The sequence below is a fragment of the Carcharhinus amblyrhynchos genome, chromosome 2, assembly GCF_965287045.1.
Source record: "Carcharhinus amblyrhynchos chromosome 2, sCarAmb.v2.hapA, whole genome shotgun sequence".
Lineage (NCBI taxonomy): Eukaryota > Metazoa > Chordata > Chondrichthyes > Carcharhiniformes > Carcharhinidae > Carcharhinus > Carcharhinus amblyrhynchos.
In genome coordinates, this window is record NC_137325.1 from 18,709,162 (window position 1) to 18,726,842 (window position 17,681).

General features: G+C 44.0%; 1 protein-coding gene across 1 annotated transcript in view; it reads right to left on the reverse strand.

Moving 5' to 3' along the window:
• The window catches only part of slc9a3.1 (solute carrier family 9 member A3, tandem duplicate 1), a 127,348-nt gene extending 113,767 nt beyond the window's left edge, over positions 1 to 13,581 (reverse strand). The window contains exon 1 of the mRNA XM_080202988.1: positions 13,320 to 13,581. Coding sequence (XP_080059114.1) covers positions 13,320 to 13,578 — 259 coding nt within the window. The 5' untranslated portion in view covers positions 13,579 to 13,581. The remainder of the gene's footprint in view (positions 1 to 13,319) is intronic.
• Positions 13,582 to 17,681: the final 4,100 nt, after the last annotated feature.

A 17,681-nucleotide genomic window follows, 5' to 3' on the forward strand; every position in this document is an offset into this window, starting at 1 on the left:
AGAGACAAAGGTAGAGAAAATTTGATCAGGCTTGTTTTCTGTGAGGGTGAAACATGTGCGACCAGATCATTGCTTTAACCACCTTCATTGAAAATGGGCTTTAAAAATAACCTCAAAAAAGGTGCTGTCTTTCTCAATCTCACTGCAGCATACAACACAGTCTGGCACACCTGGTTTGCCTCAGTCATCTGGACTCAAAACGTCACAAAGAAGCTTCATAGTTTGTGTACATAGTGCAAAATACTGCACCCACTACAGATAACAATCAAAACATCATTATCACAGATCTCACAAGCTTGGCATTAGTGTACAAATGTGGGAGAAACATACTGAGCAGAGATCTGTGCCTTTCAAACTTCAGTAAAATGTTCAAGGCTCATAACAGGAGTATAATCAGACAAGAAAACTACACCGAACCACAAAGTTAGATGTTAAAACAGGAACCAAAAGTTTTATCAAAGAGGTGGGTTACTAGATATTCATCTTGGATAAATAGTCATCTCTGCAGTGTAAAGAACAGCTCTTGTAAGCATTCCTTGACCAACATCATTCACAATGCACTGCTCAAACATCGTCAACAGTTATCAAGGTTCTCAGGAATCCATCAAGAAGCTCTTCATGCAATCTTCCAAGACATGCACCAGACAAGAATCTTACTACAGTGCATTAATGTCAGTACAGTACCCATTTTAATTCCATTCCAACCCTACTCACTGGACACAGCTTAAAAACAAGAGATTCAATTGTGTGACAACCTCAGGACATCCCAAAATGCTTCATGGCCAATGAAGTACCTTTTTTTGAGGTTTAGCCACTATTGTCATATTACCCAGCTAAATCTTCCATGGGTAACAATGAAATAAATGACCAAATCAGTTTTAGGCATTTGTCAAGGGATAAATGTTGCTTTGGGTACTGGATAGAACTTCCCTAGACTTCTTCAAGATAGTGCCATTGGATCAGACAACAGTTAAGGGGCTCCATTCAACATTTTGGCAGAATTTTCCAGCTGTTCACGTCGACGGGAGTTTTGATCCCGCTGCAGTGAACGGGGATTTGGCTGAGCTCCAAATTCTCACTTGCGGCAGAGGCAGTGTGAACAGTTGGAAAAGTCCACCCCTATCTGAAAGATAGCTCTGAGAGCAGAGCAGTATTAACTTAATGTTGTACTCAAGCGTCTGTCCTAAAGTGGCACTTGAACCCAAAATCTCTTGGCTACTATCAACCAAAAGAGGTTCAACTTTGAATCAAAGTGTTGACTGAATATTACCTTTGATTCTGATATGATTGACCACTGCAAGGAGAAAAAAAATAGTCTGTCCTCTCCCAAAATATTACCACCCAGGAAGGCAATAAAGATAGTGACACTGAACTTCCATAAAGGAAGAACTTCCATTGGAACCACTCCAATAAAACTTGGTATGATGGGTTTGTTGACATTTGACAGGGTTCACTGCAAAATTAGAGGACACTTTGGAAAACCCACATGAAGTGTCAGGATCAGTGGCTGCAAATAAACAGAGATGATTGAGGACCCCTATCCTAGCCCCTAGCTTCAGTACGTGAAAGCAGGTGCCAGAATGTAAAAAAGAAAAATAATTTATGGCCTATTCCAAAAAAAATGCAGTTCAAAGGTTTTTTGTTATTGACAGGCTCAGAACAAGGGTCATGAATACGAAATTGAAAGCCAAACGTTAAGAACATAGTAGAAGAAACAGTTCCCTTCCAGAGTGCGTGGTTGAGCCAGAAAGATCATCAACATTCAAGATTATATTGGATAGAGTTAGAGGTTTACAGCATGGAAGCAGGCCCATTTGGCCCAGCTCGTCCGTGCCACACCTTTTTTTTTAAAGCCCCTATGCTAGTCCCAGTTGCTCATGTTTGGCCCATATAACTGTCTAAATGCTTTTTAAAAGACAATATTGTACACATTTCTACTACCACCTCTGGCAGCTTGTTCCAGACACTCACCACCCTCCATATGAAAAATTACCCCTCTGGACCCTTTTGTATCTGTCCCCGCTCGCCTTAAACTTATGCCCACTAGTTCTAGACTCTCCTGCTCTTGGGAAAAGATATTGACTATCCAGCTGATCTATGCCCCTCATTATTTTGTAGACCTCTAAGATCATTCCTCAGCCTCCTACGCTCCAGAGAAAAAAGTCCCAGTTTATCCAGTAAACCAAATCCTAGTAGCATCCTAGTAAATCTTTTCTGCACTCTTTCTAGTTTAATAATATCCTTTCTATAATAGAGTGACCAGAACTGTACACAGTATTCCAAGTGTGGCTTTACCCATGTCTTGTACAACTTCAACAACTTCTCAACTCCTATGTTTAATATTCTGACCAATGAAACCAATCATGCCGAATGCCTTCTTCACCACTCTGTCCACCTGTGACTCCAATTTCAAAAGGAGTTAGTGAACCTGTGCCCCTAAGGGGCTAAAGGAAAAGGAGAATAAGGGACATGGCAAACTGAATTATTTCTTTGTGTGAAGGAGGCAAAAGACTGGTTGGGGCAACTGATCTGGTTCCTTGAGACAAAATTCTTGGAAATCTCAGCATTCGCAGTATTTTGATGACAGCATCTGAGAAGAGAGAATAGAGCCAACATTGAGTCAGGAATGTTGGCTCTACTCTCTCTCCACAGATGCTGTCAGACCTGCGGAGTTTTTCCATCATCTGCAGTATTTTGCCTTAATACATTTCCCTGGTGGAACATGTGCATTTCAAATCAGAGGTAAAATGCTCAAATCATAGTAGAAGGCTTTAATCTACCTTATCATGTTACATCTGACCTGGAAATACCACTGCACTTTTAGAGTGTTTGACATTCAAGATCAGAAAAGTGTTTCATTCCCCAGTCCTGATGTTTTGTTTATTTAAAGGCTTAATGCATGACATGATATTTGGCAGGAAGTCAAAGGCTGTGTCATAAACATTGCAATAGCTTCAATATTTTCCATGTGTCGAAATATTAGTTAGATGAGTAGGAATTATACTTCCCCACCTGCGCCCCACCCACCCATTCACAGTTTTCCCCATTTACTATCAAAATTCTTCATAAAATTTTAAAAACTTCAAGTCTCCTCCCAGCATATAACTTTGTGATATTAATGAAATGTGAGCTTTTGATAGCATTTTTAATTTGGACTTCAATTCCTTGTGTGGCCAGCAGTCTATGCTTCATACCAGCTGGTTCAATTCTGGGCTGTCTCACACTCACCCCTAAGGCCTTTTAGACAGAGAACATGATATAGAAGGGGAAAAGTTGGGTTTCCCCATGCTTGCCAGTCCCAAGAGTTGGCATTCGGTTCCTTTTACTATAACAGTCATACCACTGTAAAATTGAAACTTAAAAATCCCAAACCATCTAGCCAAATATTAGCAAGACAAGTAACTGTAAACATGTATACATTACTAATTTGGCTTTTAAAAACAAAACAGCCTCATATAATTACATTTCAGTGCAAAGAGAGCCTCGAAAGTTAGAATGCATTGCTTCCAAAATGTCACAATAAAAAGTGCACAGTATTTCCATAGAAGACTACATTCATTTTGATGTTGGAAAAAACTAATAAAAACCAATACACTGATTTATAGAGGAGTCTTTTCATTTTGATCATATAAATTGAAGTTCCCCCATCCCCCACGAAAAGAATAATTACTGGACTCTAACAAAAACAGAGAAATGCCGGAAAATCTCAGCAGGTCTGACAGTATCTGAGACAGAGCAGAGCCAATGCTCAGTCTAGATGACCCTTCGTCAGGGCTGGCAAAGGGTCACCTAGACTTGAAACATTAGTATCTGTGGAGAGAGGGTAGAGCCAAATGTTTCAAGTCTTAGATAACCCTTCACCAGCCCTGGCGAAGGGTCATCTAGACTGAATGTTGGCTCCACTCTCTGTCAGACCTGCTGAGATTTTTCAGCATTTTTCTGTTTTTGTTTCAGATTCCAGCATCCACAGTATTTTGCATTTATCCTACTGTATAATTAATACTAGTCTGTCAAGATGTGACAGAACACCAGAACCTCCACTGCAATCCATTCACGGGGACCAGCTATTCAGAAGCGACGAGGTGAAGCCAGTGCCTTTTCTAGAGGCTTTAGAATTATGTTCCTTAAATCATTGTGTCTGTTCCACTCAGTTAGTAAAACTTTCACTGTCCGAAGGCCGAGAGTTTAATTTCTGTTCCAGAACCAGAGTACAAAAATCTAACTAAACAATGGAGTAACCCTTTAATACCATACTGAGAGGTGTCATTCTGCAAAGAAGATGCAAACCTACATTACAAAGTCATTCAACTTTTGAAGTGCTTAATTGGCTGCGTAGTGCTTTGGGATGTCCAGAGGTCATGAAAGATGTGGGAGTTGCGTCTTACCTCAGATACTGAGAGCTCATGGTACTATTGGAAGATGTGAAGTTCCCTACCAAACAGGTCTCAAAATAACTTCAATTGCTGCTTTGACAGCAAATTATCTTCCTCAAAAAAAAAAGAGGGTTTTCAAATAAGCACCAACACTAGAGAGGTCAAAGTAGCTAACCATGAAGAAACGTTCAGGTGCTGTGTCCAAATGTTTAAGGGGATACCACGACATTTTCCCTCCAATATTGTACTTGTGAAAAACCACCTGATATTAATCTCAAAGTTGTCCTTGTCTAGTTTGAACCCAAGTCCTCCTCCCAATTTTAAACTAATATTCAAGATTAGGGGCAGCATGGTAGCAGTGGCAGCACAGTAGCTACCACTGCTGCTTCACAGCGCCAGGGACCTAGGTTCGATTCCTGGCTGTGTGGAGTTTGTACATTCTGCCCGTGTCTGTGTGGGTTCCCCCCCCCAAGGTGCTCCGGTTTCCTCTTGCTTTCTGAAAGACGTGCTAGTTAGGTGCAGTGATCCGAACAGGCACTGGACTGTGACGACGAGGGGAATTTCATAGCAACTTCACTGCATTGTTAATGTAGGTCTTGTGACTAATAAATAAAATTTTCAGTTACCTAACAGAGTAATATAGCTGCTATCAATAAGATAATCAGGAGTATCTTCTAGAATATAAATGCCAACATGTTTAAAATTTGGCCACTTAACAAAAATCAGATCAAGAGTTATTGTTTCGGCATGGTACACAGAGAGGAGGATTTTAAAAATGTATTCTTTCACAGGATGTGAGCATCGTTGGCTAGGCCAGGATTTATTGTCCATCCAAAACTGTCCTCAAGAAGGGGTGGTGAGCCACCTTCTTGAACCACTGCAGTCCATTTGGTGCAGGAACATCTGTAATGTTGTTAGGGAGGGAGTTCCAGTATTTTTGATCCAGCATCCGTGAGATAAATTCGAAGTCAAGAGGCTGTGCAGCTGAGAGTGGAACGTGCAGGTGGTGGAGTTCCCATGCATTAGCTGCCCTCGTCTTTGAGTAGTCAAGTTTGTCGAGTTGCTACAATACATCATAGATGGTTTACACTGCTGCATCGGTGGTGGAGGAAGTGAATTAAAAGCATTGCAGCTTTAGAGGAAAATCCTCCACTGGTTGATGATAATAAAGGCTTGCATTTGTATTGCACCTTTCATGACTACAGGATGTCCCAAAGTGCTTTACAGCTAAAGCCTTTTGAAGTGTAGTCACTGTGCGAATATAGGAAATGCGGCAGTCAATTTACACACAATGTGTTAGCGACCAGAAAATCTTTGGGATAATTAATCAAGATTCCGAAGATAGAGTCACAGAATCCTACAGTGCAGAAGGAGGCCATTTGGCCCAACAAGTCTGCACCAACCACAATTCCGCCCAGGCCCTATTGCCATAACCACATGCATTTACCCTAGCTAGCCCCCTGACACTAAGGGGAATTGAGCACAGTCAATCTACCTACCCGCACATCTTCAGACTGTGGGAGGAAACTGGAGCATCCAGAGGAAACCCACTCAAGCACGGGGAGAATGTGCAAACTGCCCACAGACAGTGACCCAAGCTGGGAATTAAACCCAGGTCATTGGCATTGAGGCAGCAGTAATAACCATTGTGCCACCCTAGAATCTACAGTGCAGAAGGAGGCCATTTGGGCCATCTAGCCTGCACTGACAATCCTACTCAGGTCCTATCCTAGTAACCCCACATAGTAACCCTCCTAATCCCCCTGACACTAAGGGGCAATTTATCATGGCCAATCAGCCTAACCCACACAGACATGGGAAGAACATGCAAACTCCGTGCAGACAATGACTCAAGCCAGGAATCGAACCCAGGTCCCTAGTGCTGTGATGCAGCAGCGCCAACCACTGTGCTACCTTGCCAAGATAATTTCATTCTCTTCCTCAATATGTGCCACGGAGCCTTCTGATGAGTAGTCTCATCAGATATCAGGAAAATCAGCTAAAGATTATTCTAGGGAAACAGAGGAATAGATCGCCTGGTCAGGAATCTCCCATTTTGAGACTAAGTCCCAAAGCAGGGGTGGGAATGTGGAGAGTTTCTCACTGAGAGGCCAGCAGGAAAACATGCCAACCTTATTAACCATGCACCCGGATGTTTTCCATCATCTTCTACGATGATGCAGCTCTAGTGGCACATAGTCTGCCACCCTATCCATGCACCTTATTGAAAAGGCACCCAACATCACTGAAGATAAACCTCTTGAGACAGAAGATGGATCTCCAGGAACATTGATTCTGGTAAATGGACCTCCTCCAGGACATCTAAACTGGAATATCCACCTGCAGATGCAGCCTTGACCCGCTGCTGTTCTCCAGAGTCCCGGGTTGTGTGTGGTTTCAATCCCAAACTCCAGAGGCAGCCCCAGATATTGTCCCCAGTCCTGACATCTGCACACCACCTTGTTCCAAAAGTGTTCCTAATGGTGTGTTTTCCCTGCAGTATTGTTGAGAATCCAGTGTTAGTCAAGCCTTCATCTGCATTCCATTAACGGAATGCAAATGAGGAAAATATGCCAGCAGGTTTACCCACCTGCCACAGCAGGCACCAATGGATCCCACTGTAAATTCATGCTGGCATGAAAATGTTTTCTGGGCCTCCTGGTGTATTCTATCCCCAAACCTGCCATCAAACCCACGAGTAGAGGGCTTGGGAGAATTCCACCCCCTGCTGTGAGAGAGCGTGAAAGATGACTTGTCCTCATCTCGTTATCACTAACCGGTACAGTGTTAATAGACAGTGCTGGGTACAAGTTCCTTAACCTACAATTGACTCAGAAGCCGGGTTGCCTTCACTGAGTCAAAGTCTCGACCTAACATCACCCAAGGCAGCATTAATCTGCAATCATGTAAAATTCATCAAGTTTCAAGCTTTGTCTTCTCCTGTTTTAAAGTCATCAGAATCCAGAGATGAAATAACATCCTCCCAATTTACTTCTGGCTATCTAATTGCACTGTTCTAGGTTAAACTGTTTGTTAAAGAGAATGTCTCATGCAGTGACATGACCAGAAGTTTGCAAAATCTCTTTCCTACCAGTGTTTAGCTGACACCTGAACAAAGCACGTTATTTGGTAACAAGTTAGTACCATAAATCCAGGTTAGGCTGTTGTGTAAGCTTCCACCTTAAGTATTGCCAACTCCTTCTGATGTCTATTGACAGGCACCAAAGCTCACTCAAAGAATGGCCATTTGGGAATGGTCTCAGAAGATCAGCAGAGCATGCAAACAACGTTCCTACATGAGTTTGCCCCCATTGGAGGGGCAGAACTTGCAACACTCCCACCTAGCTATCCTCAAGAAGGGTCAATACATGCTACACCAATTCCATGGACACCAATAGCCCTCTTGTACCTTACCAGTTTCCATTCTTTACTTCTGACCATTCTATCAGCACCAGCCTACTATACAATGGGATAGGGATTGGGACGGGTTGGAGCGCAGGGGTTGCAATGCAACTGAGTACAATCTGAACTTCACTATATTGTCTCCCATGTATTATCCAGCCAGAACTGATTAGGCAACAGGAAGTAAGAACCTGGCTGGTTCCCAGCTCGAGTCACTGTCGGTGTTAAGTTTGCAGATTCTGCCTGTGTCTGCGTGGGTTTCCCCCGGGTGCTCCAATTTCCTCCCACAGTCCAAAGATGTGCAGGTTAGGTGGAATTGGCCATGCTAAATTCTCCTTCAGTGTACCTGAACAGGCAACAGAGTGTGGAGACAAGGGGATTTTCACGGTAACTTCATTGCAGTGTGTGGAATTGGTCTCCTCTCTCTGCAGGGGAGCAGCCCCCCTCATTATACGGGCTAAGACCAGCTGATTTACCATAGATTGAATCTTCCAGCAATACATGGTTCAGAAACACATGAGGTTATGGCTTCTGAAGCATCATGATGGACGGAGAAAAAGATACTCTAATTAATACTTTGATTTTAAATCCCTTCAAAATTTCAATACACAGAATTAAAGCCCAAGATACTTCCAAGGAAATTCCAAGCACATAGAACAATATGATTAAAAGGGAAGGATATTATAAAGCTATTTTGATTTACATTTCAAAGCACAAGTGGTTTTAATTGTTGTCCTTTGAAATTAAATCTTATTTGAAACTTTGACCCATATCATTTAACCATTAAGCCTTTTTGCAATTGGCATCAAACCCATCATCAAGTTCGTCCCATGGAATAGCCAATGATACAACACAGACAGACATGCACATGTTAAGTTATGTGGGAATAGCAGACAGCGACAAAGGTCTCCTTTAACCATTTCATCTCCACTGTATAAAACAGTTTACAATTGCAAAAAAATCCAGGCTACATCTCGTGTGGAGATTTCACTACGGAAATGATCCCAAAGAAGCACATTCTGCAGGTCTCCACTGTTCAGTGGAGACAAGAACATTGGAGAGCATGTCCTAAAGAGCAATGCAAAAGCAAGAAGGTGGTACACAGAAACGACACATAAGAAACTATTTCCTGCTTCAACCTCAGCAGTCCAGTGATGTGGGCAGCTCCCCACTTGCAACACAAAACTGGCCCCAACCTATTTCACAAGTGACAAGTCTGCGCAATTGCAACGATAGTGCACTATCGTTCCTCAACCTCACTGCAGCCCTTGACATGGGTGGCCATACCACTCTCCTTCAAAGCCTTGCTCCATTTTTAGAATTACTGTCCCCATCTGATTCTATACAATCTTACCTATACAATCAATAGCCACAACACCTCCACAAATGGATTTGCTTTGAAACCCCACACTGCAACTCGTCATTTTCCAAGAAGCTATCCTTAGCCCCTGTTCCCCCTAACATGTCTTCTATCCATTGGCAATATTATCTGCTGACATTCAGAATCAGGTTCCAGAATATACCTCTTGACCCTTCTTAAGAACATAAGAAATAGGAGCAGGAGTAGGCCATCTAGCCCTTCGAGCCTGCCCCGCCATTCAATAAGATCATGGCTGATCTGTCGTGGCTCAGTTCCACTTTCCCGCCCTCTCCCCATAACCCTTAATCCCCTCTCTTATCAAAAACCCATCAACCTGTGTCTTAAAAATATTTAGCGAGGCAGCCTCCACCGCTTCAACGGGCAGAGAATTCCAGAGATTCACCACCCTTTGAGTGAAGAAGTTCTTCCTCAACTCCGTTCTAAACCGCCCCCCTTTTATCTTGAGGCTGTGCCCCCTAGTCCTACTGTCTTTTTTGAGTGGGAAGAGTCTCTCCACCTCTATCCTATCCATCCCATTCATCATCTTATACGTCTCAATGAGATCTCCCCTCATTCTTCTAAACTCTAACGAGTACAAGCCTAGTTTATTCAGCCTCTCCTCATAGCTCAACCCCCTCAACTCCGGCATCAGCCTAGTAAACCTCCTCTGCACTCCCTCCAAGGCCAAAATATCTTTGCGCAGGTGCGGCGCCCAAAACTGCACACAGTACTCCAGCTGCGGCCTCACCAATGCCCTATACAGCTGCAGCAAGACCTCCCTACTTTTATATTCAATCCCCCTCGCTATGAAGGCCAGCATCCCATTCGCCTTCCTGACCACCTGCAAGCTGGGTTTTTGCGACTCATGCACAAGGACCCCGAGGTCCCTCTGCACCGTCGCCTGCTGCAGTTCTTCGCCACGTAAGTAATAGTCCTTCCTACCATTATTCCTACCAAAGTGAACCACCTCACACTTGCCAACATTAAATTCCATTTGCCATTTGCCATTCTTCACTGTTCCTATGTTGTCAGCCTGCGTATGTGAATCTTCCATGAGCCACAATTTCCTCAGATTAATCAAGGCTCAAGTTTTTGCCCCTAGCACAGATGTAGTACTTTTGCCAATACTTCTAGCCCCAGTTCTGACAAAAGCATTTGGTTTTTGATCTTAGCACTTGCTTGTTCTTCCAATTCAATTTTCTCTCTGTCACAAAGGCTACCTAAATTGCATTTTACTAACAGTACCTAACACTGCATCTATATAGCTCAAAGCCTCAATCAAGGCTTGATCGCCTCCAGATCCAAATATTCTAATGGTCTACAGGACAATCTCCTGTCTTCCACCCACATCAAGTCTCAGTCCTTTAAACACTGATGACAGATCAGCCCTATTGCAGGTCACACGACACCAGATAGGTCAAATTCTCAACTTGCTTTCATAGAATAGAATCCCTACAGTGCAGAAGGAGGCCATTTGGACCATCGCATCTGCACTGACCACAGTCCCATCTAGGCTATATCCCCACATATTTACCCTAGCTAATCCCACTAACACTCAGGGGCAATTTAGCATTGTCAATCCACCTGAACCACCCATCTTTAGATGGTACGAGGAAAGCAGAGGACCTGGACGAAACCCATGCAGACACAGGGATAATGTGCAAAGTCTATACAAACAGTGACCCAAACTGGGAATTGACCCTAGGTCCCTGGCATTGTGAGATAGCAGTGCTAACCACTGTGTCACAGTGCACCTTTGTGCCTCCATCTCTCAGCTCCTTACTTTAAGAACCCCATAGAACTATAGAGTCCCTATAGTGCAGAGGGAGGCCATTCAGCCAATCTAGTCTGCACCAACTATCCCGCAAAGTCTCTTACACAGGCCAACTCTCGCCAAGTCCCTACTAACCCTGCACATTTATTATTGGGGTATTCCCCCTAACCTACACATCTTTGGATGCTGAAGGGCAATTTCATTTCGCTAATCCACCTAACCTACACATCTTTGGACTGTGTGTGGAAACCCATGTAGACAAGGGAAGAACATGCAAACTCCACACTGACACCCAGTCATCCAAAACCTTCCACCCCATTTGATCATTCCTCCTGGTAGCTGTTTGCTATTGTATTGAAGCTCTTCGTATTATTTTTCCATGTTACGAGCACTAACTTAATGAGTTTATATTCCCTTCTCTCCATATATTACACTTGTCTCACTTATAGATGGTTGGAATGTTGCTTCAAAATCTCATTCAAAAGGCAGAGGCTATGGTCCTTTCACTCAAGGGTTAAAAACGTACAAGTATAAATACTTAAAAAAAAGACCACATGAAGCAGGTAAACCAATAGCTACCAGTCACTGGAATGGGGCAGGTCTCCCAGCTCCAGTAACTGGGCCACAAAAATCAGGAAATAAGATCACTTGCATTATTTTCTTGACATCACATGTTGCACCTCTTATTGGCATTTCAACAAGGACAACAGGAGAACAGCTGCCAAGTGTTTTAGTCAAGCAATTATTGCCCAAGACAGATATCAACCAATCATAACTGACATAGTATTAAAAATTCCCATACAGGGAAACTTTTATGCTCCTCGTCTTCCACCTCTGCAAAACGTCACTGACCAGGGCAGCACGATGGCACAGTGGTTAGCACTGCTGCCTCACAGCACCAGACATCCGGGTTCGATTCCCAGCTTGGATCACTGTCTACACAGAATCAGCTTGTTCTCCCCATGTCCGCATGGGTTTCCTCCAAGTGCTCCGGTTTGCTTACACAGTCTAAAAGTGGTGCTTTGACCATGCTAAATTCTTCCCCTAGTGTACCCAAACAGGAGCAGGAGTGTGGCAATTAGGGGATCTTCACAGTAACTTCATTGCAGTGTTAATGTAAGCCTACTTGTGACACTAATAAATAAACTTTAAAAACTTTAATTAGAAGCACCATAAAATGCAATGTCCTATAGCATCTTTAGAAAACTGAGATTACTACAAAAAGAAAGAAGATTGGACCACTTTGTTTAAGGAAAAATTTAAAAACACATCATCACCATGAACATAATTTTGTTTTCCTTTCTGCTTTCATGAGATGTGGGCAATGATGGCCAGGTCAGCATTGGCTGCCCACCCCCATTTGCCCTTGAACTGAATAATTCAGAGGACACATTCACAATAGATTTAAAACCATGGATTAGGAAAAAAGACTTGCATTGACATAGCATCTTGCGTGATGTGCCAAAACACTTGACAGCCAACGAGGTATCTTTGAAATGTAATCACTATTACTAGCATGCTAGCCTTTTAGCGCACAGCCAGAACTCCAACAGCAATTGATTATTAATAGGTTTTTTTTGGACAATACTGATTAAGGGATAAAGATTAGATAAGAAACAGAAGATAACATCGGCCTCCTTCTCCCTCCCAAAATAATGCTCAAGTCGACTAGAAAGAGCAGTGAGAGGGGAAGGCCACAACTGAATTCTAACTCTTGAAAACACTAATAATTTTATATTAAGCTGAGCTTTCTCCATAGGCTAGCTATTGCTGTGACACTATATTCTGTACCCTTCTCCCCCTGTACTCTATGAACTGTATGCTTTGTCTATATAGTGCCCAAGAAACAATACTTCTCACTGTATCCCAATACATATGACGATAATGAATCAAATTTAACTGCTTGGCATCTTCAGAATTGCACTGGGGTGTGAACCTAAATTCCTGTGGGACAATATCACACCAGATTCATGACCAACCTAAGTTAGTCGATTTTTAAGTAGTAGAAACTTGAAAGATCATTGATAGAAACTGATTTAACGACCCCTTCCTTGTGCTGTTATTGACACTTTTCCCATTTCATATTTGCAAATTCTCCCACCTACCCCAGTTATCACCCTTGCCTCTCTTCCCCCCGCAACATCCTCCCCACCCCCACCCAAACACCTTGGTGTGATCTGAATATCATACAGGCAGCATCACAATAAGCTCACGCCGTGGGGAACCTTTACTGAATGGTTCGCAAGGTTACCAAAGACCCATAATAGTACAGGGGATTCAGGTTAAAAAAAAAGATAACACAGGCATGTACCACCACGGTCTCTTATTTCCCGGCTAGGCAGAGACACAATTCTCAGAGGGAAAATGACACTTTAACCCAGGCATCTTTCTCACCCCATCCATCACTCACCTATTTTACCCAGGCTGGCCACCAGAATCCACAGTGCGATAACATAGGGCGCTTGGACATGCTCCCAGCGGAAGGTGACGATCTGAAATCCCGTCTCGTTGCCCTTGTGTGAGCCCCCATGTGAGGAGCCGCCGTGCTCGGTGTGGCTGTGCGGATCCGTCTCGGCTTCCGAGCTCTGAGCCACCGGGCAGCAGAGCAACAGAGCCAGAGCTGTCAGCGAGACGCATCTAGCCACACAGCCGCTGCTACCTCTCTCCATCTCCTCCCTCTCTCTCTCTCTCTCTCTGTGTATGAGTATGTGTCTGTCTCTGCCCAAAATCCTCAGTGAAACCGGTTCCCAGCATTTAAATCACCCCTCCCAGCCGCCCTATTTATAAACCCAACCAATTAAAGGTGAGGAGAGAGTCAATCTGTAGATCTCTCAAAACATCAGGGGAGGGAGGAAGCTTCTATTTTCACACTTTGTCATGTAATTCTAACGCTTTTTTTTTGGACAGATTGAATTACCAAACTAGACATGAGTTTCACAAGCTTGTCAGCAATGTACACAGACTCCCTAAGTGCGTATATACCTCCCTTCTTTCCTCTCTTTTTATCAGTTTGTTTTTGAACGCTCTTGACTTAAATTCATTGTGAAGTATTTTGGCCAGTGCCCACCTCCCAAATCAACCCTCCAGAATTGCACCATAAGAACTAGTCAGTTTATAAAGGAAATAATGTTTTCAAAGTTCTGAGGAAGTGGAAACCTCAGATTGTGAAACGGAACTGTGACAACTCTGTAAAAATAGATCATAGTGGTTTTTATCATGGAAACAGGCCTTTCGGCCCAACCTGTCCATGCCGCCCTTTTTTTAACCCCTAAGCTAATCCCAATTGCCTGTGTTTGGCCCCTGTACCCATTTTACCCACCTAACTGTCCACTTTTTTTAAAAAGACAAAATTGTACCCGCCTCCCCGACTACCTCTGACATTCACCGCCCTCTGTGTGAAAAAATTGTCCCCTGGACACTTTTGTGTCTCTCCCCTCTCAACTTAAACCTATGCCCTCTAGTTTTAGACTCCCCTACCTTTGGGAAAAGATATTGACTATCTATTTGATCAATGCCCCTCATTATTTTGTAGAGCTCTGTAAGATCACCCCTAAGCCTCCTACGCTCCAGAGAAGGGGAAAAAAAATCCCAGTTTATCTAGCCTCTCCTTATAACTCAAACCATCAAGTCCCGGTTGCATCCTAGTAAATGTTTTCTGTACTCTTTCTAATTTAATTATATATCTTTTCTATAATAGGGTGTTCATCCTCCAGAACTGTACACAGTATTCCAAGTGTGACCTCACCAATGTCTCGTACAGCTTCAACAAGACATCCCAAGAATGTTTGAGACAAGGAAGGAAGGGGTGAAAGGACAGAGGGAGAGAGAGAGAGAACAAACAAGCTAGAGATGAACTGCCTTGACTGCTTTTATCCATTGGGTAACCAAGTGGTGTGGACCCAGGTAAATCTTTGCTTGATTATGAGCTTTTACTGAGTTATTGAAGAGGATGTTTTCTTCCGGAGTGCCAGAAAATGGAAAACGGGACCACTTCCAGTCCAGAACCCACATCTGGGTTGGGGTGAGGGAAGGGAATTTGGGGAAACAGCGGCCAGCCCTAATTTTCACAAGGGGCACCAAGTTAATTGAATTTTGCAGCCAATTCATGGCTGCAGGGGTGGGGACATAGTAAGACCACAAGCAGAACAGCCTTGATCTCATTGAATGGCAGAGCAGGCTCAGGGGGCCAAATAGCCTCCGTCTGCACTCGATGGGCCAGACAGCCTCCTCTCACTCAAGTGGGCCAAATGAAGTCCCCCTGCATTCAATGGGCCAAATAGTTTCCTGCTGTACTTGATGGGCCAAAAAGCCTCCTCCTTAATTCGATGGGCCGAATGGGCTCCTCCTGCATTCAACAGGTCAAGCGGGCTCCTCTAGCACTTGCTGGGCCAAATAGCCACACTTTGTCATGTAATTCCAATACTTCTTTTTGGATAGATTGAATTACAAAACTAGACATGCGATTCACAAGCTTGTCTGCAATGTACACAAACTCCCCAAGTGATTATATACCTCCCTTCTTCCTATCTTTTATCAGTTTTCTTTGGATGTTTGTAACTTAAATTCATTGTGAAGTATTTTGCCCAGTGCCCGCCTCCCAAGTCTTCTTAATTCAATGGGCCAAATAGCCTCCTCCTGTGTTTGATGGACCAAATGAGCTCCTCCTGCACTCGATAAGCTAAATGGGCTGCTCCTGCACTCGATGGGCCAAATAGCCTCCTCCTGCTCCTATCTTTTAATTATTTTAGGAACAGAGGCAGGACTGTGCAAGTGCAGCCCTGGTTTAAGCAGACCATACCTGGCAGCCACTTCATTGCTTTACCTTCAGTTTGGAAGATGTGCCCAAAGAGGCAAAGGCTTGGAACCCAAGGCAGGCTAGCCCTTTGTTTAATTGAGGCAGGTCTGGTGTTCATCCTCCAAGCAGTGATGGGGAAGAGAGAGTTCCTCCTCACAGAGGCTGGAAGAAAGTCTGCTGTGCAGCCTCTGGGTTCAATGTCAAAAGAGGTTCAATGAACTTAGTCATCCTGGCATGGTGAGTGCAACAACATACTCTTAGGCAGGCCTCTGGGTGTTCAATCTCCATGAAGTGGAGATGCCAGTGTTGGACGGGTAAACACAGTAAGAAGTCTCACAACACCTTTACACTTTGGATCTTTAACCTTTAACTGTTGGACTTTAATCTGGTGTTGTGAGACTTCTTACTGTATATTCAATCTCCAGCAGACACACCAGCTGAAGGGGGCACATTTGCTCCTAACACTGAATGAGAGTGTGCTCAGCATTTGTGTCATCTGTAGTGTATTTCCTGCAGCTTGCTCACTACTTCCCTCCAATTGACCTCTGTCTCTCTCATCTCCCTCCCACTCATAGTCCTCCTCACTTGTTTCCTCCCTCTCACCAACCCTCCCAAGTCCTCCCTCACAGTGAGGGTTCAGGTGGGGCAACTGTAAACAAGACTGGGGGAGGCGGTGAGATAGAGGGTCAGTGGCAAGCGGAAGGGAAGCTTTTTATGGGGGAGGCGGTGAGCCAGACAGAAGGGTCAGGGAGGAAGTGAGTCATGGAGGGAAGTGACAAGTGGAAGCGACTCAGCGAGCAGCAGAGGCAATGAGTGGGATGGTCAGGAATGGAAGTCTAATGACTGAAAAGAAACATGGTTTATTATAGAATGCAAACTAAAACCACTACCATGTTGTACACACACTAGTCCCTGCCTGGGACTTCAGTTCAGCAGGCCCAGTCCTGATTCCCACCAGGAGATCAATCAGTGAGTGGCCATGGAGTTTGTAGGGGTTATCAAACCCTTCCTCCCCACCACCTCCCTCAAGTCCAAGATTTTCTCTGCATTTCAATTATGATGGGGCCTTCTCCATTTCTTCTCCTGTGGCCTCATCTCCATCACTAGTAGGGTCTGGTTGGAGGGGGGGGGGGATGCAGCGGGGGGGTTGGATGTTGGGATAGGTGAACGCCTCTTCTGCGAAGAGGGTCAAAGAGCCACCACAGGGGCTCATCCTCGGTGGCGACCTTTGACTTCATGTCTGCCCCACCCCCATCTCCATGTCCGAGCCAGAATCTTCATGGTCCAGATGATTGGCTCGAGTGTTTTTTGAAGGTAGAGTTTCTGTGCGGGACAGTCCTATAGTTAAAAAGGAAAGATACAAGCTTTGTCTCACGAGGGCCTGTGATTTGTTTCTTCATGCCAATTTTGAATGTCTGGACTGCCCATTCAACTAGGCCATTTGAGGATGGGTGGCAAGATGCCAGCAGGGTCATGGAGTTTGTTATGTATTTTCCACAGTAATTTATGAGCCTTAGGAAAGATCTTAACTCCATTGCATTCCTTGGAGTCGGACCCCATTTTATAGCCTTCACCTTCCCTTCAACAGGATGTAATCCATCCTCGTCAACTCTGCACTCGAGCTACATTACTTCCTTGACCTCGATCACACATTTTTTACCCTTATTTAATCAGACAGCAGCATCAGAAAGAAACCGTAAGACCTCCTCCAAACTCTCCCAATGTTCCTTTGCAGTAGTTCCTGAGATTAAAATGTCATCTAGGTAGACAGTCACCCTGGGCACCCCTTAAAGGATGTTCTCCATCACCCTTTGAAAAATGGATCAAGCCAAAGACAACCCAAAGGGAAGCAAGTATACTCACACGGTCCTTTGATGTGGAGATGCCAGCATTGGACTGGGGTGGGCACATAGTTCTTTGTGAGTATTTATTGTGGCATATTTCCTGGATAAGACCTCCAGCTCCAATTGGAGATCG